At 41.2% G+C, this 21796-nt stretch overlaps 1 protein-coding gene across 1 annotated transcript; it reads left to right on the top strand.

Annotated features, from left to right (window-relative positions):
• Positions 1-1413: 1413 nt before the first annotated feature.
• SELENOT (selenoprotein T) lies at positions 1414-20601 on the top strand. The gene is made up of 6 exons (XM_079100981.1): positions 1414-1630; positions 14407-14517; positions 15264-15390; positions 17448-17535; positions 19251-19404; positions 19878-20601. Exons 1-5 carry the CDS (start codon positions 1494-1496, stop codon positions 19373-19375), a joined length of 588 nt encoding a protein of 195 aa, XP_078957107.1. The 5' UTR covers positions 1414-1493; the 3' UTR covers positions 19376-19404; positions 19878-20601.
• The last annotated feature ends 1195 nt before the right edge of the window (positions 20602-21796 follow it).

The raw sequence follows: 21796 nt of genomic DNA, 5'->3' as shown, positions 1-21796 counted from the left end.
CTGGGGACGTCTGTCTTGGTGGGGCCACTGGGGACGTCTGTCTTGGTGGGGCCGCTGGGGACATCTGCCTTGGTGGGTCCGCTGGGGACGTCTGTCTTGGTGGGGCTGCTGGGGACGCACCTTGGTTGGGCCGCTGGGGACGTCTGTCTTGGTGGGGCCGCTGGGGACGTCTGTCTTGGTGGGGCCGCTGGGGACGTCTGCCTTGGTGGGGCCACTGGGGACGTCTGCCTTGGTGGGGCCGCTGGGGACATCTGCCTTGGTGGGGCCGCTGGGGACGGCTGCCTTGGTGGGGCCGCTGGGGACGGCTGCCTTGGTGGGGCCGCTGGGGACGTCTGTCTTGGTGGGGCCGCTGGGGACGGCTGCCTTGGTGGGGCCGCTGGGGACGTCTGTCTTCGTGGGGCTGCTGGGGATGCACCTTGGTGGGGCCGCTGGGGACGTCTGCCTTGGTGGGGTCGCTGGGGACGGCTGCCTTGGTGGGGCCGCTGGGGACGGCTGCCTTGGTGGGGCCGCTGGGGACGGTTGTTTTGGTGGGGCCCTTGGGGACGGCTGCCTGGTGGGGCCGCTGGGGACGTCCGTCTTGGTGGGGCAGCTGGGGACGTCTGTCTTGATGGGGCCGCTGGGGACAGCTTGTCTTGGTGGGGCCGCTGGGGACGTCTGTCTTGGTGGGGCTGCTGGGGACGCACCTTGGTGGGGCCGCTGGGGACAGCTGTCTTGGTGGGGCCGCTGGGGACGGCTGGGAAGGCATGAAGGCTTGCCTTCTTTTCCTCGGCCCATTGCTACTGGAAAGGAGGTACTGGGAGAGGGTTAATGGTCGGCTCATTTCCCTCTCTTCTCCGGAGCCACCCCCATCTTGCCCTTTTCCCGGGCTGTCTTGTAGGAATGCTATCCTCAACCCTTCAAGCATAAGAAACTCGAACACGAATTCTTTTTGAAAGTTTGCTAGGTTTTTAGAAAAACCAGATCTAAATGAAAGAAAAAGCAAAAAATAAATTTTAGGAGGTTGCTAGGGTTGCGTTGGTGTTTTTAGATACTGGTTCCTTATCACAGAAGGAAATTACTGCTCCTGTCTTTCCCGGGGTCTGAATTTTCACTGTTGGAAAACCTAACAAGGAGCGAGGAAACCGGGAGAGGGAGTCTCCTAGGTCAGTCACTAAGCAGAACCTGACGCGGGTCAAGAAAGCAAGTAGGGGCAACAGGCAGGGAAGGGGCTGGAGAGCGAGGGCGCTCCCGTCCCGGGCGGCCGGCTGCAGGGCCCGCAGCCCGCCGCACCTGCCGCCCGCTTCCGCCTCTGCGCACGTCCAAGATGGTGCGGGGAGGCGGCCGCGCGGCCCCGCGCTCCCTCCCGGGGCGCAGGCGCCGGCGCGCAGGCGCGGGGCGGCCGCCCTCCCGCCCTCGGCGGACCGCGCCTGCGCCGTGGGGAGCCGCCGGCGGCTAGGCGCTGGGCCGGCCGCAGTCTGGGTCTGACGGCGGCCGGCGCGGCTGTCTCGTCTAAGATGAGGCTTCTGCTGCTTCTCCTGGTGGCGGCGTCGGCGGTGGCCCGGGGCGAGGCCTCGGCCAACCTGGGCGGCGTGCCCAGCAAGAGGTTAAAGATGCAGTACGCCACGGGGCCGCTGCTCAAGTTCCAGATCTGGTGAGTGGGCGCGCCGCCCCGCCGCGCTGCCGCCCGCGCCGCTCCCTAGGAGAGGCCCCGGCTTCGCGGCCTAGCTGCTGCGTCTTCCTGCGCCTTCCCGGCGCCCCGCCGCAGTCGGCCCGGCTGGACGCGCGGCCGGGCGCGGGTACTCGCAGCACAACCGCTCGCTCGCCTTTTGCGGGCTGGGAGGGTGGGCTGGGGCGGGAGGGCGCGACAAGGTTAAACGCCGCGGGGGACCAGCGCGGCCGGCGGCGTCACGCGGTGCCCACGCCGGGCGGCCGAGCCGGAGCGCCGGGCCTGCGGATGACAGCGGCGGGCGTGGGGCGGGCGGCGGCGGCCGGAGCCGTTGCTCCGGCGAGCGGGGCGTTCGCGCCCGCTCGGCGCCTTGGCCTCGGGCGGCGGTGCTCGGGGCCCGGCGCCGCCCCGCGCGCGGCGGTGCGGGTCCTCGGCGGAGCCTCGGGCCGGGCTCCGGAGGCGGCGTGCTCCCCGAAGGGCGTCCGCCGCGCCTCTCGGAACCCGGGTCCTCGGAACGCTGCCGCGGCCGCCGCCCGGTGCTGCGTCAGCCGGTGTGGCTTCGCCGTCGGAAACGACATCTTTGGATTAAGAAAAGTTTGCGACGTTTAAAGCGGAGTCAGGGAGCAACTGGGGAGACCCTGGGTGAAAACGCCCTTTCTTCCTGGTGACGAGGGCGAGAACCGAGCGGTCGCTGTGCGGCCCGAGCCGTCGGCGCCGGGTCTGGCGGGTCCGTCTACGAGTAAATCGTTAGGGCCGCTCGGAAGGCCCGCGTTGGGCGCCCCGCCCCTGCCGCCGCCTCCGCGCTCTCGCCCCGGACGCCTCTCTGGCCTGCTCCGCCCGAGTCCTCGCCGCGTGCCGCAGGCGCGTCTTCCCCGAGGGTGCTCTCGGCCGGTCATGAGAGCGCGCGAGCCGGTGCAGGGCGGGCGCAGCTGGGGACTGAGCCCAGGGCTCGGTGCTTGCTGGCAGGCTCGGTACCCCGGAGCTGCATCCCCAGCGCTTCCTAAGTCTTTAAGGTGGTCTCCCCAGTAGCTCGGGCTGACCTTGAGCCTGTTTTCCCCGTTTCCTCAGCCTTCTGAGTAGGGCGAGGGGCTCCTATTAAGCTTTTTAAAAAATTCACAACTTGAAACCTTGATGCTTAGTTTTTCTTTGATTTTTTTTAAAATATAACTTTTCTCTGACATGTAAGAAGAGTTTCTTTTGCTGTCACCCTGAACATGTTACATAACAAAAGTGCTTCCATTTTTTTTTTAATATACACATAGGAAGTCACTTGTATTATGTCCTACTGAATATAGATAAATTTAGCTGCTTGTTTGTTGCTTTTCCCCGCAAAGATTAATGTGTTTTTAATAGAGTGAATATTAGGTTTCTGGTTTTGATAGACTCTTGAACATTCATTTGCAAGTTTGGGAAAGTAGAGGGTGCTAATACAGTTGAGGATAAAATGCATGAAAAATGTTTTAGGTTTCATTTGAAATCTCAGTGCTATGAAATGCAGTTTTTCTTGACATTTATGAAAGAGCTACTTTTACTTTCAGTTGATTTTGTTTAGTGTTTAGTATTAATGTACTAATTAATTGTATTAGATATGTAACTATAGTTCAACATATCTGGTAATTATACTTTTATGATTCTGGAACAAAATAGCAATGCAGTGCACAATGAAATTGAACTGGAGAGGTCACGCTTGTGACAGCATTTCCTATTCTGTATTCATAAATGCTTTTTGAATAAATTGTTATTCAGTGCCCAAAGATTTCATGGTGAATGAGACAGGTGTGATACCTAATGACAGGTGTGATACCTAATTGCAAAAATGGTCCAGTAGTATTCTTTGTATCTGAGTTTTTGGCTTTTTTGTTTGTTGATGGAACAATAGAATTTGGGAATTTTTTTGGCATTGATATCACATTTGTGAAAAATTTGTTATGGTTATTTGAATTGTTAAGCATTGAAAGGAAGTTCTTGCTCCACACAGTGGTACACACCTGTAATTCTGGCTCCTTAGAAGGCAAAAGCAGAAGGATTGCAAATTTAAGGCCAGCCTGGGCAATTTAGAGAGGTCCTATCTCAAAATAAAATAGAAAGGGCTAGGATGTAGCTCAGTGGTAGTGCACTTGCCTACCATGTGTGAGGCCCATACGGAGCACCACATCTACATAAAAAACGTTCTCTAGTGGAGCTTAAACTTTCCTTGTTACACTTTGCTTGCTTTGCTTTTAATATGTGTATTCTGGTAGAAAGGGATGATATTTGGCACGTGTGTTTATTCTTTCCTCGTATGTGATCTAGCATTATCAAATCTGTAGTTTCTGCAGTTTAAAAAGATTACTGATTACAACCTTTCACAGTTAATATTTATTTGAACATTTGACAGTTGGATTACTGCTGAGAAAAGTAGATTTTTTTTTTTTTTTTTTTTTGTGGTACTGGAGATTGAACCCTTGTATGCACAAGGCAAACACTCTACCAACTGATCTATATCCCCAGCCCGAGAAGAGTAGGTTAAATGAAGTTAAGATTTCAAAACATAAGCAGAATATGGCAGAATTGTCAAATTTAATTATCCACTGCTGTAATTATAGGACAGCCAAGTTCTAACTGCAGTTTGGGTGGTATGAGAAAGACCTAGTTGAGATCCGGAAGCAGATTTTGAACTAAGATTCAAGTGGTAAGATTTATTTGGAATGAGCTTTGCAGGTAAGGGGAGTACTGTGCAGGGGCCCTGTAGTAGGAAAGAACATAGTTTACATGAGAGGCCTGGCCGACTTCAAGGAGCAAAGGCAAGGCCCTTGAGGGTTTGGCAGGCCCTCCATGGGAGAGACCAGTGAGCTTCTTTGTGGAAAGGCACGTGGGGGTTTTGGAGTTGTCAAGGCAGAGACGTGGAGCTTGGGTCAGAGCTGGTGGGGAGCACAAAGAAGGGTTGAGAGCTCTCTAGGAGATGAATTTAGCACCTGTGGGTGATGGATTCCAGTCAGCCTCTAGCTGTGGGCACCACCTCTGAGGGCTCCACATCGTGGACTCAGCCAGCCGTGGATGAGAAATGTCTGAGAGGGAAAGTGGCGTGTGTACTGAACACAGACGTTTTCCTTGTCGTTCCCTGGAAAGTGTAACTGTTGAGGGCATTTGTACTGTTAGGTGACTCCACGCATACAGTAGGGTGTGGTAGTTGTGTGCAAATACTGTACCATTTTCTTTAAGGGCCTTGTGTGTCCACAGATTCTGGCATAGGGGGGCGAGTCTTGGAACCAGTCCCCCATGGGTATTGGGGACTGTATGTGTACTTGGAGGTAAGGAGAGACATCCTGAAACGAGAACTGTCAAAGATGACCTCTGAGTTCAGCTATGATGGTGTGCCATTTCCCAGAATAGTAAACAGTGAGAACAGACAGAGTTCTATGGGTTGTGTGGCGATGAGAAAAGGAAGGGAGGAGTCCTGATTTGTGTTTATTTGCTTATTTCTTACAGGGCCTCACGCCTGCTGAGCAAATCTCACATTCCCAGTCCTTTAAATAATTGTTTTATTTTGAGACAGGGTCTTGCTCAGTAGCCCAGGTTGGTCTCAAACTTGAGTCCTCCTGCCTCAGCCTCCCTACTAGCTGGGATTACAACCGTGCACTACTGTACCTGGCTTTGGAATCCTGAACTTTGAAAACCAAAGACATAGTAGCCAGAGCAAAAACCCCACAAAGAAATGTTAATCATTCCAGAATACCTGTAGTAAGTGAAACTTAAAAAGTTAAATTAGCAGATGCTGTATTTCACTAAACCACAGATACAATGACTTGTTGGGTGCATCGTTATTTTATATATCACTTAGAAAGAAAATATACACCATTAATAGCATAGTAAGATAAATAAGATAAATCCTGTGGGTTTTTGTTGTTGTTGTTAATGTTGTTTTGTTTCTTGTTTTTGAGATGCTGACTATGGGAAAATATGCATCTTGGAATCAATGAAATGAAGTAGCCAGAAGTTGATGCATACAGCAGACTATTAGTAAAATGTCAGAGAAAAAATAAAATGGTGGGAGCTACACCTACTGATGGTTTAGATTTTTAAAATTCTGCAAGTTTATAATGATGGAACTTACCATTTTGTTTGTGTTTTGGGGTTTTTTTTTTTGCCATTTTTTTAAAGAACAGAAAGCTGCAACATTTAATTGAATATTGTGCACATAATAGTTGTCTCTCCTTAATAATAAATGAAGAACTTAGTTCAAAGCTTTTAGATGTAAGTAAAACATGACTGAATGATTTTAAAGGTTTTATATCCTCTTGCAGAAAATTGAAACATTAGATGACTGGTAGAAAATCAAGTCATATATATAATTTAAAAATCCAAGATAACCCTATACATTTTGACTGTCTTCTTGACCAGGAACTGCTCATTTACTGGACTAGCAGTTTGGAGACCAGGTTCTTGTTCTGTCTGCCCCTTATGCTCTGAGACCGTTTGGTGAATTAGTCATCTCATTAGCACTCAGCTTGTTCATCTGCATAATGAGAATGTTGGTTGCTTTCCATTTACCTCTAATACTCTCTGTTGCACTGTTAGAGGACTTAAAGGAAAAAAGTGATAGCACATGTATTTGTTTATCTTCATTTCTCTCTTTGTCAGTCAAGACCGTGGATGAGCCCTCAGGCTTCTCTGATGGTCACCTTCCCTGCGTTCCTAAAAGGGCAGTCATGTTTTCACATTTCTTATCATGATGGGTGCAGCCTGGAATTGATGAGGAAGGATTCCCCTTTTGTAGGTGAACCACTGATAATCAGTTCTTGTAGTGATAGTGACATACTCTAAATTTTTGATATGCCCCCCCTTTCCCATGCCACTTGTTTTCCCCCTTTTTTGTTCAATTTTTAGGAAGATGTGATTTTTTCACAATAAGGTTCGAAAGCCAGTTTTCTTGTAGGAGAGACAGACATACCAGTATTTATAGTAAAGAGAATAAGTATTCTAAATGAGATGTGAAATAGAAGACTAGGGGATAGAAGGAACCCTTATTCCGGGAGCCAGAGACTTTGCAGGGGAGCAGAGGCAGGAGTGGGGAACTCCAGGAGACAGAGAGAAAGGCTTTCACCAACTGAAAGCTACTGCAGATGAAGCTGACTTAGCCGTGGGGCAAAATGGAAGCATAAAGCACCCTGTACTGTGCAGCGTGTGTGTTTAGTAGTGTCTCCTTCAAAATAACACATGCTGTGCGATGTAATTTTACATAAGTTCATGATTGTAGCTTTTAAAAACCATGCCCCCATACTTAAACCTTTTCGTGTCTGTAAATGCAGATCTCCATCCACAGGCATAACATTTCACGGAATGAGTATGCCTTTATTTAACTAGTGCCTGACTGATTGGCATTTATGTTGGCCTGAATTTATGTTACTTTGTTGAGATAAATGTCCTTAAATACCTTTGTGTACTTACTCTGTTATTTCCATAGAATAAACCCATGGAAGTATAATGTGACTAAGTCAAAGGTATCACATTTTAAAATTTGACATACTTGGATTGGTTAAAACTTGTAGAACTTCATAAAGTGGGTTTTAAAATTTTTTATTTTGTTCTAAAATGACAATTGCTTTTTCTGCTTATTGGGTTTTCTTTGTGACCTAATGGTGGTCAACAGTTGCAAATGTTTGGTGGGCTCTCAGAAAGTTTTTTGTTTTTGTTTCTGATAGGATATGTAATCTGATCAGTATATTGTGATCCATTTATTACTATTCAGATTTTTTGTGATTTTTGTTTATTGGTCTCCTGTTACTGGTTTCAGTTTTCTGCCACATCATTTTCTCCTTAGGACCTCAAGATATGTTTTTCAAACTGTTTTTTTTGTAATAGTAGTAAAAATTTTAAACATTAAATTTACATCTTAACCTTTTGAAGGGCACTGTTGATTATCATTGAGTATCTTCACATTTTGTTGTGCAGCAAATCTAGAACTTTTTCATCTTGAGCACTTTGACCCTATCCCCAGTGAATACTAACTCCCCCTCTTCCGGATTCTGAACACTTTAGACACTTTGTGCATGGAATCATACAGTGTTTGTCCTTTTGTAACTGGCTTATTTTTTTAGTGTATTCTCAGATTTTATCTATGTTGTAGCAAATGGCAGGATTTCCCTGTTTTTAAGTCAACATAATATTCCATTGTATGTAGATAAGTAAATGCATTTTCTTTATCCATTTATCAGCTGATGGACATTTTATTTCACAGTAGTCAATAATGCTGTCATCAACATGGTGTGCAATATCTCTTCAAGATCCTGCTTTGGTGAATTTTTTTTGGATATATACCTACAAGTGGGATTGCCTGTGTCTTAGCCTGTTTTATGTTACTGAAGCAATACTTGAGACTTGTCGTTAACAAAGGAAGAAGTTTGTTTTGGTGAAGGTTCTGGAGGCTGGAAGTCTTAAGAGCTTGGCTCTGCATCTGGCGAAACCCATGCTGCTTCACCGGTGGCAGAAGGGCAAGTGAGCTCGGAAGAGGGAACACAGCCAGCTCTCTTCCAGAAAAATGAACCACTCTCAAGACTGGACCACTCTTAAAGTCCACCTCCCAACACTACCACAGTGACAGTCACATTTCAGCATGCCATTCGAAGGAAACAAATCATATTCAAACCACAGTGGCTGGATCATATGGTAACTCTATTTTTAAAATGTTTAGGCACCTCCATACTGTTCTCCATCATGGCTGCACCATTTTATATTGTCACCAACCACAAACAGGGATCCCAGTCCCTCTGCACCCTCACCAACACTTGTTATTTTCTGTTTTCCTGATGGTAGCCATCCTAGTGCATGTAAGTTCACAGTTCATTATGGTTTTGATTTGCTAGATCCTCAGAATGTTTTAATTCTGTTTTTTGGTTTTGAGTTTTCCTGCAGTCCTTCCACATCTCTTTTTTTCTCCTTATTACAGATTTTGATTGTTGCTCTTATTTTTAGTCTTTTGATTACACTTCTGCTCTTTAATTTTGTGACATTTTCTCATAAACCCTCAGGTTTTTTTCTTTTCACTCTGTCCTCAAGCAAGACAAGACAAAATGAGAAACATCTTCAGATATTATGAACTAACAAAACTATAGCTTTATTCTCCATTAGAATGTTACCAGTGGCAAAAATGCATAGATTTTTATCTTATGCTTGATGCTTATCTCTGGAGCTTAGAATATCTGTCAACAGTCAATTTAAAAAAAAAAAAAAAAAAAAAAGGTACGCTGTGTTGTAGGCTGCTGTGGTTGGCCCTGTGACAACCTATCCTTCCCAATTTATAAATTGCTTAAGTTCTTCCTGGGGAAGGAATTTTTTCTCTTTGCTCTGGAAAATATTATATATTTTTTCTAATGAATGGAGTTATGTAGCCACTCGATAAAGGTGACTTGATAAAGATACTCAATAAACAGTGATTTATCTGCATTTTGAAGGAATTGTCTCTTGTCAAATTCCTACATGTATTACATACAGTTTTTATCTTTTTTAGTACACTTAAAAATTAAGATATAATTCACATGCCATAAAATTTGCACCTGTTGCATTTTAGTAAGTTATTATATTAATGAGAAAATAACATTTATTGTGTTCCCTGTTCATTCATTGGCCAAACTAGGAAGCTCTTTTGGGTGCTTTGTTTATTGTTTTCCTCTTCCTTTTGTACTTTCACCTGTTGACTGTGGACTCATTTCAGGTGACAGTTGGGTACACTGCTGCAGCAGCCAGGACTTGGAACCTCTTCAAAGCCATTCGTTTTGTTCTGGTGGTGGGCACTGGAAAGGAAGTCAGTTGGTCTTGTAACACAGTTCCTTAACCTGATAAGCTGCCACCTCTTTACTGTTGTTTTTGCAATTCTTAAAAAAAAATAAAAAATAAAAAAAGAACATGTTCAGATCTGTGGTTTTCAGTCTTGGTCTGAAGTTTGTGAGAAATCTTGCTTGCATCTTTTTTGTTTTTTAAGTTATACGTGACAGTAGAATGTACTGTGGCAAAATATACATACATAAAAGTATAAACTTACTCTATTAGGCTCCCACTCTTATGGTTGTGCCTGATGTGGGATTACCCTGGTCATGCGTACAAATACAAGGCTAGTTAGGACCAATGAATTCTGCTGCCCTTCCTGATCCCCTTCCCCCAGCCGGAATCTTTAAAAAAGTTGTTGATCAGATTAGCTTATTCCATGCTCCTTGAGCATCTTGTTCATATTTCATTGCTTAAGACGCTAAGAACAGGTGATGCAACTCATGGTGTCTGTTACTACCTCATAGTGAACAGAGCAAGGAGAAGATCACATCTAAAAATGTAGTGGTCAGTTTTCAGTAACCAGGGAGCTGCTGGGGATGATCAGTGCTGTAGACAGAAACTAGTATTTATAAAGCATCTTTCTGATTTTCTTCGGGAAGTACAAAAAATATTAAGTGAAACCTTTGGAATACAAGTAGAAGAAACCTATTTGAATGAGGGTAGACAGTGCATTGGGAATGCATTTAAAGGCAGAAGCAATAGGGCCTCAGAGACTGAAATGGGAAACTCAGAAACCTGGGCAGGCTTTGTTCACACTTCTGATTCACATTTTTACTTTACTCAGTAAAATGTATACTTCTCTGAAGTTCAGCTGGATCTCCTCTTCTTAGTCTTATGGATAGGTTGACTCCTCCACCCAGCAGGTCTAGTGTTAAATGTCACTTAGCAGTCACATTTTAAAATCCACATTCTTTTTTTCTAGAAAAGAAGCTCTGGACCACCTTCTGAAGGGTGCCTTTCTGGAACATATGCTGTGGCAAGGGTTTGGTTTCATGTAAATGGGACCCAATCCTGTAGCAGGGTAGGGGCTGGGTGGGTATTGCTCATAAAAGGGGAGGGTGAGTTAGATAATGAAAACAGAAAATCACAGGTATTTACTTCATAGCAATCAACGTCTAAGATTTTGCTAATGGTATCTTTTTATTTTTCTGTAATGTTGGGGATTGAAACCAGAGCCTGTGATGCTAGTTGCATTCCACCTCTGCACCCCACACCCAGCCCCATATTTCCTTTACTGTGGGGCTGTGAGAGGTGGGCCTATGTGACCGGCTTGGTAAAAGTAGACATGTGACTTCGATTAGCAGCAGATGTAGTAGAGAGAAGTGAACTGGTTGGTACTGTGAATGAGGAGGCTATATGCATGGTGGACTTTTAAAAGCACAGGATCTGTTTGAAATATCATGGACAAGAGATTTTTCTCTGTTTCCCAAATTTCTTTTCTGTTGGTTACATATAGATCATTTAATATGTTTGCAAAATCTTTGGGAAAAGTGCTGTGTGGAAAATATTTTAACTCGAACAATCCAATAGTTGAGTCCTTGAAGTAAGTTATCTCTGGATTACTAGATTACTAGAAAGGGTTTTGCAAAGTGATGAGGCTTAAATTTAAGATTTCTTTTCAAGAATTAGGCAGCCATTGGTGCGTTTTTAGGATGTTCACACACCTACCAGTTGGAGATGCTGGGATCAGATGTGCTCACTGAGCTGGAGAGTGGGGTACCTAGAAAGAGCTGGGTTTGACATAGGTGGCATGGTGCTAGCTCTTTACCATAAGTGACTCTAACTTAGCATTTGCCACCTCAACAAGCCCTGGGTATGTTTTATTTTGGAAAACATCTGTTTGTAGTAGTGATTAGTGCTTTCAAGACAGAAAAATTACTTTGGGTGAAAACAGTTGTACTAGAAAAAAAGTTCCTTGGTTTTTCTTGACACACCTGAAGGCAAATGTAGAGGAACTGCGTGAGTGCTTGTCTGAAGCATGTCGGGGCAGTCTGTAAGCATTTCGTTTCTCAGAAATAGAGGAGTGCAAGTTTAAGGCCCTTTGGACTGTGAGATCGTGGGCCAGTTCTGTTTGGAATTTCGCACAAGGTCCGAAACTTAACTGGATTTGGGATTAGAAAAACAAAGGGTAAATTTAGGCTTTAAGCACATTGTGGGGAAAGTGGGTCACTGTTTCGAGTCTGACCAGTAGTGCGGCCTGCACTTAGACAGCCTCTCCAGCTGAGCCTCTTTCCTTCAGCTACTGCTGGGTTCACAACGTTGACTGTCCTGTGTGGAGAGTCTAAAATCCAGCTGTAGTCCAGTCCTGACACTAAGTGCAGCCTCCGTCAGGCATTCCATAGATAATTGAACAAGTGAAATCTTACATGAATATGTAACCTTGGAAAAGTTACTTGATCTCTCTGGGCTTCATTTTTTTCCCCTTTCATCTATGAAAAAGAAGTTTCAACTAAATTAGCCAGGCTCATTCTCAAATATTGCTTTAAAAGTTAAATACTAGGCTGGGGAGATAGCTCAGTAGAGTGCACAAGCATCACAATCCCCAATCCCCAGCATCACAAAAAAAAAAAAAAAGAAATTAAATACTTTGGTCTGAAGCTGTAGCTCAGTGGCAGAGTGCTTGCCTAGCGTATGTGAGGCACTGGGTTCCATCCTTAGCACTGCATAAAAAATAAACAAAATAAAGGCATGTTGTCCATCTACATCTGCAAAAGAAAAAAAAGTTAAATACTTCGGTGTACACCTGTAATTCCAGGGGCTTAGGAAGCTGAGATGGGAGGGTTGAAAGTTTGAGGCCAGCCTTAGCAACTTAGTGAGGCCTTAAACAATATGGTGAGAACCTGTCTCAAAATTTAAGAATAGAAAAGGACCTGAGGGTAAAGGCTCAGTGGTTAAGCACCCTTGGTACAAAAAAAAAAAAAAAAAAAAAGCTTAAATACTTTTATTTTAGATAATTAGTTTTATTATAGACACTGGTGCCAACTTGGGCATTGAAGTCAAATGGCATTTCTTGGTTTTAAGGTGGTTTGACTTATTATTTTTGTAATAGCTTCAGGACAAAAGTAACATTAGACTTTTCTTATAGACAGTTATGGCAAAATACTAATCCTAGGATGTAAGGTCTTTGCACCATCCTTACAACTCTTCTATAAATTTGGAATTTCATCAGATTAATAATATGAACTCTGAAAAGCTCCGAATGTTGATTGACAAGAATAAAAAAAGTAATAATAAAATACTAAACTAGATGGATGTTAAAAAAGGCATCTGGAAATTTGTAAGTTTGTTTAAATATTTAGCTATATAGAGGTTTATTCCTGAAAAAGTTTATATGTTTTAAAGATTTACTCTTGAAAATATCTTTTTTTTTTTTTTTTTTTTTTTCTTTTTGTGGTGCTGGGGATTGAACCCAGGACCTTGTGCTTGACAGGCAAGCACTCTACGAACTGAGCTATCTCCCCAGCCTGAAAATTTCATTCTAGGGCTGGGGAGATAGCTCAGCTGGTAGAGTGCTTGCCTCGCAAGCACAAGGCCCTGAGTTTGATCCCCAGTACTGCAAAAAAACAAAAAAACAAAAAAAAAAAAAAAAGAAAAGAAAATTTCATTCTAACAGTAAAGGAAATAAATATTTTCTCTAAAGAATGACTGTCAAATTCTCTCACTCTTTTTTGATGCTGGAGATTGAACTGAGGGGCCCTCTACCACTGAGCCACACCCCCAGCCTTATTTGTTTTGTGGTGCTGGGAATCCAATCCAGGGCTTTGCACAGGATAAGCCAGCACTCTGCTACTGAGCTACATCCCTGATCTCACCCTTTTTGTTTTATTTTGAGACAGGGTGTCACTAAGTTGCCAAGGCTGACCTCGAACTTGCTATCCTCTTGCCTCAGCTTCCGAGTTGCTGGGATTTGGAATTACAAGTGTGCACCACCACACCTAGCTTTTTTTTTTTTTTAAAGCAGGTTTTCTTAAGTAGGGATCTACTAATCTAACATTTATGCTGTTTCACCCTATCTCAGTGTAAACTCTGCTTTTCCTTTGGGTTGGTACTGGTGGTTACTGGGTTATTTTTCTTTGATTGACAAAGCTGGCACCTTGTTTTACTCTACTGTAGCTTAATTACTGACCGGGCTTCCTCTGTACCAGTGTTGACTTTGTTACTTTATGATATTTATTTTCCTTAGAACCTAGTGAACTTAAGTGCTGCACAATTTTGCCTGAATTTGCAAGCTCTTCTGTTGATCCTTTTCTCTAGATGTGCTCTTGGTGGCATATTCTATTCTTGTTGGGACAGCTGAAAGTAAGTCATTTAGAGACTGTCATGGAGAAGATTGGATGCCGTTGACATAATTTCCAGAGTCATGTCATATTGCTGAGAATTACCCTTTCAATCTTTGTTTTCCTTCACAAAGTAGATTTAAATTTTAGCGTCAGAAGGGATCTAATAGTCCAGTCTAAGTTCCTATAATGATCGTGCAAACTTACCCTGGTGGAGGCAGAGTGCAATGAAAACCCATTTCACATCTCACACCTTGATATTCTTTATAAGCTTCTTGCACCCCAGATTTGGAAGTTTCTATTTCAAATGAATGAGAATTGTTTTCATATCACTGATTTTTTTTTTTTAAAGGCCAAATCAGTGTGTGAGTTCAAGATATACTGAATATGTGTGTGTGAGAGAGAGAGAGAGAATATAGGTATTTGCTGTTGTCTTACAATAGCCCAAAGCCAAAAAGGTTGATATATATATATTTTTTATAATAGGGAAGCAGTTATTTGAGGGGAAATTTGTGAAATTTGTAAAAAGGAAGGAAACTCCCTGTATGCTTCATCTGGGTTATCATTAATTTGTGATTTTGAGAAACAAATTTAATGTCGGTAATAATTTTTAGCCTTTTTCTGACTGCAGAATTAATCTATGTATCTCAACCACTTATGGAAACACTTATTTTTCTGCAGTGTTTCCTGAGGTTACAGGCGGGTGTTTGAGGAGTACATGCGGGTTATTAGTCAGCGGTACCCAGACATCCGAATCGAAGGAGAGAATTACCTCCCTCAACCAATTTATAGGTAAGTAAATTTCAGTAACTTAAAAGGGAAACAATTTATTTGACTTCACAAGCTTCTGTGAACTATATCACTTACCTTTCTTGGTTATTATAATTTAACTGGTTACAGTAATATACAGAGAATGCTACTTTATAAATAGCAAGTTTGGCTCAAATATAGACTTTTTCTCTAAAAAGGAATGAGGTTGTTTCAGAGATGACAGTCCTTTTAAAGAGGTATTTTCTTATGTAGTTTTTTTTTTTTTTTTTTTTTTTTTTTTGCGGTGCTGAGGATCGAACCCATGGCCTTGTGCTTGCAAGACAAACACTCTACCAACTGAGCTATCTCCCCAGCCCTTCTTATGTAGTTTTAATGCAGAAATAGACTAAGAACTCCCTCTCCTCACTTGATGCTAGAGATGGAACCTATTTCAGGATTTTACACATTCTAAGCATGTTCTTTAACTCTGAATTTCCCCCAGATTACCAACATTTTAGAGGATCAGTGATACTAAGTTCTGTACTGTCTTAAAGTGATAGTATTGTTAAAGGCCAGTTTATATGATTTTTAAGTTTATTTTTGGATTGATTTAAAAGATTAAACATTTTGTTTTAAAACCGTATAATAAATTTTGGTTGCTTTTTCATGATTAGTAACTTTTTTAGATTTGGTATCTAGAAAATGTTTATATACATGTACTTGAATTAGGAAACTTTAAAGTAAATGAGAAATTATGGCTTCTGATGTGTTTTTTTTTCTTTTGATAGACACATAGCATCTTTCCTGTCAATCTTCAAACTAGTATTAATAGGCTTAATAATTGTTGGCAAGGATCCTTTTGCTTTCTTTGGCATGCAAGCTCCTAGCATCTGGCAGTGGGGCCAAGAGAATAAGGTAAGTAATTTAATAACTGTGGTTACTGTAGGTTCTTAGGTTTTCAGTTAAAAGATTTTAATGTATTTTTCTTTTTGACAGAAGGTACTTGTCATTTATTAACATATTAATGCGTATTATTTCAACTTATGTCATTTTATCTCTGGGCAAGTACTTAACTTCACTTGGCTTCAGTTTCCATTATGCCTTAAAAACAATATATTTAGGGCTGGGGAGATAGCTCAGTTGGTAGAGTGCTTGCCTCGCAAGCACAAGGCCCGGAGTTCGATCCCCAGGACCGCAAAAAAAAAAAAAAAAAAAAATTGTTTAAAAAAAAAACAATATATTTAAGGGTAATGGTTTTACCCTTTTATTTAGGGGGCATAAAGGGAGATATTATTTTACTAGAACCTGGGCAGAAAATAATCTTTAACCTGATTTTGATTACATCACTTAGGTCGTGTGATAGTCATCAAAATACAATATATATAATTGAACATTTATATCAACTGATATACCACTAGTGGATTGATCCAGATTAAAAAGTGTGATTCTGTTGATTGATTCTTATTAAAACTCCTTTTTCTTTTGAATTATTTGTTTTTTGACTTCCTGTTCATAGGGATCTGTTTGGCAAATTGCCAGAAAGAATAAATGTAAATACACTTAAGAATCTTGAGTTTCTTTGCTATTTCTCTTTTGCTTTGTAGTCTTATAGCAGATATTCTTGCTAGAGTATGTTTGCTTTCATCTGTTTTGCTTAAAGTTTTTTTTTTTTTTTCTGAATCATCTACCATCACCAGAAATGGGTCTAATTTTTATTTATCTCTTGTGGGTGTTGCTTAGATGCTTTCCTCAGGGGCAAGTTCTCTTGTGGAGCCCTCTGTCCAGTTTGTCCTTTAGCTCTAGGCTGAATTCCTTTACCAGACTCCTACACAGCTATCCTTCTCCTAGGGAACCACTTGCTTCCAGGAACAGGCAGGGATCTTAACAGAGTCCTCAAGTGTTGTCTCTAATTCAGGTGTGTCTGCCCTGTCATTATCAAAACATTAATTTGCAAAGGATTAAGAATGGGAAGTAGAGTACTTACTGCTGATAATGTTTTATGCTGTACTTAATTGATTCCAGATTGTCCTTTGTGCATTTTACCTCAATAGATATACACACCATTGTTGATATACTGTGGAAAAAGAAAACACTTACAAGCTGTAGCCGTTATGACAGTTCCTTGTGTTTTATTTCTATGAAAGTAGATTTATGTTCCCAAATGTTAGGAAATCAGAACCCACCTAACTCAAGTGGGGCAGGAGGGAAAGCTCTTTCTTGTCTGCAGTGGACATTTATTTTTCTGAAACAACTTGCTGTGAATTGGCATCCTCACTATATCCAATTTTTAGTTTAGTGATTTTGCTAAATTAAAACTCTTATGTGCATAAGAAAGAGCTTCTAGACTCTTGGGGGAGCATAGATTTGTCTTCTCACAGTGAATAACTAATCTGTCTGCTTTCTGTCCTGCGTTTTCCTTACTTTGACTTAAAATGATTTGTTTTATGGAAACATAAATGGTTGTCTTGGATGCTTGAAGTTACTGATCGTGGCATCACTAGTCTCTTGGGAATTCATATGTTGCATTATAAAAGTATCAAAATGAACCCTTCTTACACTGGCATTTTTTTGTTTAACTGGTTGTTATGCCACCTCTTAGGACTTCTGTGTACCGTGTGAACATCATGTGAGTTCTTCAGCATGTGGAGGACTGTGAATTGATGCTCCAGTTTCCCTGCTCTGTGGGTGTTACCTGAACCTACGGAATAGCAGAAGTAGTCGTGCAGAAACTTTTTTTTTTTTTTTTGTAGTGCTGAGGATCGAACCCAGGGCTTTGTGCATGCAAGGCAAACACTGTACCAGCTGAACTATATCCCCAGCCCCGTGCAGAAACTCTTAAAGCAGATTTTAAAAGAGCATTGAACAAATAAAGAATGAGACCATTTATTAAAAGGATCACTGTGTCCTAAGTTGTCACATTTTAACTTTGAATGACTTTGTTGCCTATCGTACTTAATTATATTTTCTTTTAGGTCTATGCATGCATGATGGTTTTCTTCTTGAGCAACATGATTGAGAACCAGTGTATGTCAACGGGGGCATTTGAGATAACTTTAAATGGTAAGTTTTGAATAGTTCGCACATTGTGCTAAACTTTAAGTGATTTCTAATGAGCAAGAACCTTTTTTGTTTTTCATAAGATAAACTTCTCTAATGTTCATGTAAAAGGAGTTTATTTGATAAAAACTGAAGATTCAGGAAACAATTTAGAAAATTTTATCTTATTCTGTCTTTACCTTTACTTGAAATTTTAGAATTTCTTGAAGAGTTGGCCCTCCTTTTATGTTAAGTTTCTGTCTGGTCCTCATCTAAAGTCTTTGGGATGATTCCTGAACCTGAAGCTCTAGAGAATTCTAAATCTGTCTCAGTGCTGTACTCAGGAATCTTAAACATGACCTGCTCCAGAGGAGACTCTTGATCATCCCTGCTTCCTGCGATTCCTGTATGCTGTTATTTGCTTTTCCTCGCGCGTGGTTGATCCTTTTAATGGCACCGTCATTTGTCTCCCGAGTTCCTGAAAACCTAGGATCATATCAGCTTCTCCTTTACTCCCTGTGTTTAGTGAATTACCAGGTCTTCTCAGTTGTGTCTTTTAAATGGCTCAGAAATCTGTGTTCATCTTTACTGCCATCATGCTAGTTCATGCTGCAATTAACTTGTTGCCCTCCCTCTTTAAATCAGGGGTTGGCAGATAGGGCCCATTAGCTAACAGTGGTGTTTATATTGTTAAGTAGTTTTAAAAAAAGAAAAAAACAAGAATGTTTTATGACATATGGAAATCATATGAAATTCAAAGTTGTGTTCATAACTAATGTTCTTAGTTTCATCAATGAAAAATGGTGGAAATTTGTTTTTTGTAGATTTACAATTACACCTATATAATACCCTTAATTTTGTTTCTTGGTCCATAAAGCTAAAATGTTTTCTATCTTGACTTTTTACAGAAAAAAATTGCCAATATCAGCTCTAAAAAGTAGAATTTCTTTTTTTTTTTTTTTAATGCCGATTTTATCTTGTCACTTGACTATCTCAAATTCACTAAATGGCTTTATTATTTTTCCCAAGATAAAGACCAAAATATTTAATATGACCAAAAGTCTCTGCACAATCTAGTCTAAGGGTCTGCAAACTGTGGATCTGTGTTTCATATTCTTTGCTGCCTGTTTTATAAATAAAGTTTTATCTGAACAGAGTTGTACCATTCTACATATCACCTAGAACTGTTTTCAGGCTACCATGAGAGTTGAAAAGCTATGACAGAAGCGATAGTCCTAGAGAAAATGGTTGATTTCCTGTCTCATTGAAGTTTGCTGGCCCCTGTCCAGCTCTTCCTCCCCTCCCGTCTTCCTCCTCCTCCTGCATTCCAGCTGCTCTGGCTCACTCCCTGTGCCAGGTTTCTTTCCAGTTTTGACACTTCTTTGTCCCAGGTTTCCTGCTCTCATGAAGCCTCACTCTTGTCCTGGTGACTTTTCTTCATTTCTAGATCTCAGGTTAAGTGGTATTACTTCTCTGACTGGCAGCAGTGGAACCCTGTGTTCGTGCCTCTCATTGCACTCTAGCACTTCCTAGTTCTACTTTTAGTACGCACTTTTGATTTTGTAGCTATTTAGATAGTTCTTGGTCTTTCCTCTTCCAGAGTGTAAACTCCCTAAGACAAGAAACTTTTGCTCACTTTCACATCCCCAGTTGTGTACATAGACGCTTGATAAATACTTATGGAATGAATGTCTTACAGAATCTTTAATTTTGGGGTTGGGTACCATTCCTTTTTCTAGACGTACCTGTGTGGTCTAAGCTGGAATCTGGTCATCTTCCATCCATGCAACAACTTGTTCAAATTCTTGACAATGAAATGAAGCTCAATGTGCATATGGATTCAATTCCACATCATCGGTCATAGCCCCACCTATCAGCACTGAAAACTCTTTTGTAAGTAGTTAAAAATATACTAGCTTTGTATGAGTTTCTGTTAATTCTTATCATGACTGTTAGTAGATATTACATGTATTATCCCTTAAGTTTCCGATTCAAGGTTCAACAGATTGATGTGTCCTTCATTAAAATTTATATCAAGGGAGTTTGAACCTGCCAGAGTAAGGCTGTTAATAATTTTATCTTGAAGGCCTTTATGATAGTTTTTAAACTCTCAACTGCTGATAGCCAGAATTGATATATTAGCGTATACATATCTCCTCTCCTTACCTTCAGATAATCATTGTCTAAGAGTATACATATTTCCTAGCATCTTCAAGATAGGAAACTTGTAAGCAAGTGTGAATATGGAGGATGAGTTTTAATTAATTTTTTCTCAGCAGAATTATTCTTGGTTCTTTTCTGAGCTTACTTTATAGAAGAGTTTTTGCAAGATGGTAATTGGAGTGTTCTTTCTGTATATTTTTCAGACATTAAGGGATCTTTGCAAGAGCAGCGTGACTGACACTATGAAGGCCTGTACTGAAGACAGCAAGCTGTTAGTACAGACCAGATGCTTTTTTGGCAGGCTCGTTGTACCTCTTGGAAAACCTCAGTGCAAGATAGTTCTTCAGTGCTGGCACATTCTGGCATTCTGCACATTCGTGGAGTGCAATAATGCTGTATAGCTCCCCCCACCCAGATTCACCAGTTAATAGTTTCTTTTTTTTAAAATGTAGACATTACTACTTGTAACTTTTTTCTTAGTCATATTTAAGAAGTAGGAAATTGAGTTACAATTTGATTTTTTTTTTTTTTTTTCTCCAGGGTGTCTGTTAAATCTTGTGTTTTTATATGAGTTGTCTTCTTTTTTTTTTTTTTTTTTAATTAAAGTCAATCTTTTAGGGAATACAGCTGAAGTTCCCAAATATTTATGAGTTTATCAGTCATCTCTAATTTGGTCATGTCCAATTTATATAATTTTCAAAATACTGCAGATTGTGAACAAGTTTATGGGGGCATCTAATATCCAGAGTACTCTACCAATTTGTGTGTGTGTGTGTGCGTGTGTGATTACCAGAGAACTCCTACAAAACCAACTGCTTTTTAAATTCTGTTGTGTAGTTCAACTGTCTTGCCTTGACCAATCTAATGAGTTGATTAACTGGGCCTTTATACTTAACTTAATAAAAAACTAAGCAGATGTCAGTTAAATGAAGAAGTTTCAGTTTATTGCTAAATGTACTTGTTAACACTGTATTTAATCATCGTCTGCCTAATTCTGTGTTTTTAACTTAAAGATAATCTCCTAAGGGACACACTTTAGATTGACACACAAAAAAGAGTTTCATTTACCATATTTAAGGTAGTTGAAACTCACCTCACTAAATAAAAGTTCAGTTGAACCTCTTTACAACATTGATGTTAAGTGAATAGACATAACTTAACATCAGTGATATATCAGAATTCTGTTGTATTTGAAGAATAAAATTGAAAAATTTTTAAACTTAATTTTTACTGATAGTTCCAGTGTTCTAAAAAGATAGTTTTTTTTCAAAAACTGAAATTGACAAAGACTTGAAGAACAATTCAGCAGAAATAGGACCATAATGTAGAAAAAGAGTTAGCTGTATAACCGCAGAGACAGCGTGCTGCAGCTTCCACCCAGGCTGGAAATGTGAGCGCCCAGAAGAGGCGTAGGTATAAGGAAAAGTCATGAGGAAGAGTCAGCGTTGGTTTTACTAACACCTGAGGGTCACCAGACCCGACCTTCCTGTTTTGCTGTCACTGAGTGCTGCTGAAACTCCGGTCAGGTGATGACCATGATCGTCATCACTGTGGTCTCTGACTGGAAAGTCAGCCTGTGCTTCACTGTGGAAAACTGACTAGATGGTCAGCATTTTAATTCAGTGTGAATGTAACCTTCAAGTTCTTCGGGTGTTATATAGTTCATATGATTTAAGCTAAAGGTTCCTTTGAGATTGCTCTTTAGGTAAAATATAATTTTTTCTTTGGAGCTTAAAAACTTGTTAATCTGATTGCATACCACTCCAAACTCCCCATAGTCTGCAGGTTGAACATCCTTTTGGATGTGTCTGGGGGTCTTTAGCAAGTGGACATTCCACTAGTGACAGTTCCCTTTAGGGCATGAAGCTATTCAAAACTTGAGTCTGGAAAGTTCTCATGGGTTTAACAGATCAAACTATGAAGAACGCAAGCTTCAGATCCAGCTTTCTCCATGTTTGCCTTAGTTCGAATAACTTGGTTTGTAGAGAATAGCTTTAAGTGGCTTAGACACTGATAAAAGCTATTTTGTGTTCACACTCATCTGTATTTTGTTTTATACTTAGCCCTATTTAAATCTAGAATTTAATGGAGTCTAGTAAAAAAATGTGTGGGTCATGTGAAT

Source organism: Sciurus vulgaris (assembly GCF_902686455.1).
Source record: "Sciurus vulgaris genome assembly, chromosome: 10".
NCBI classification, from domain to species: Eukaryota; Metazoa; Chordata; class Mammalia; order Rodentia; family Sciuridae; genus Sciurus; species Sciurus vulgaris.
This window is presented reverse-complemented; position numbering and strand designations above follow the sequence as displayed.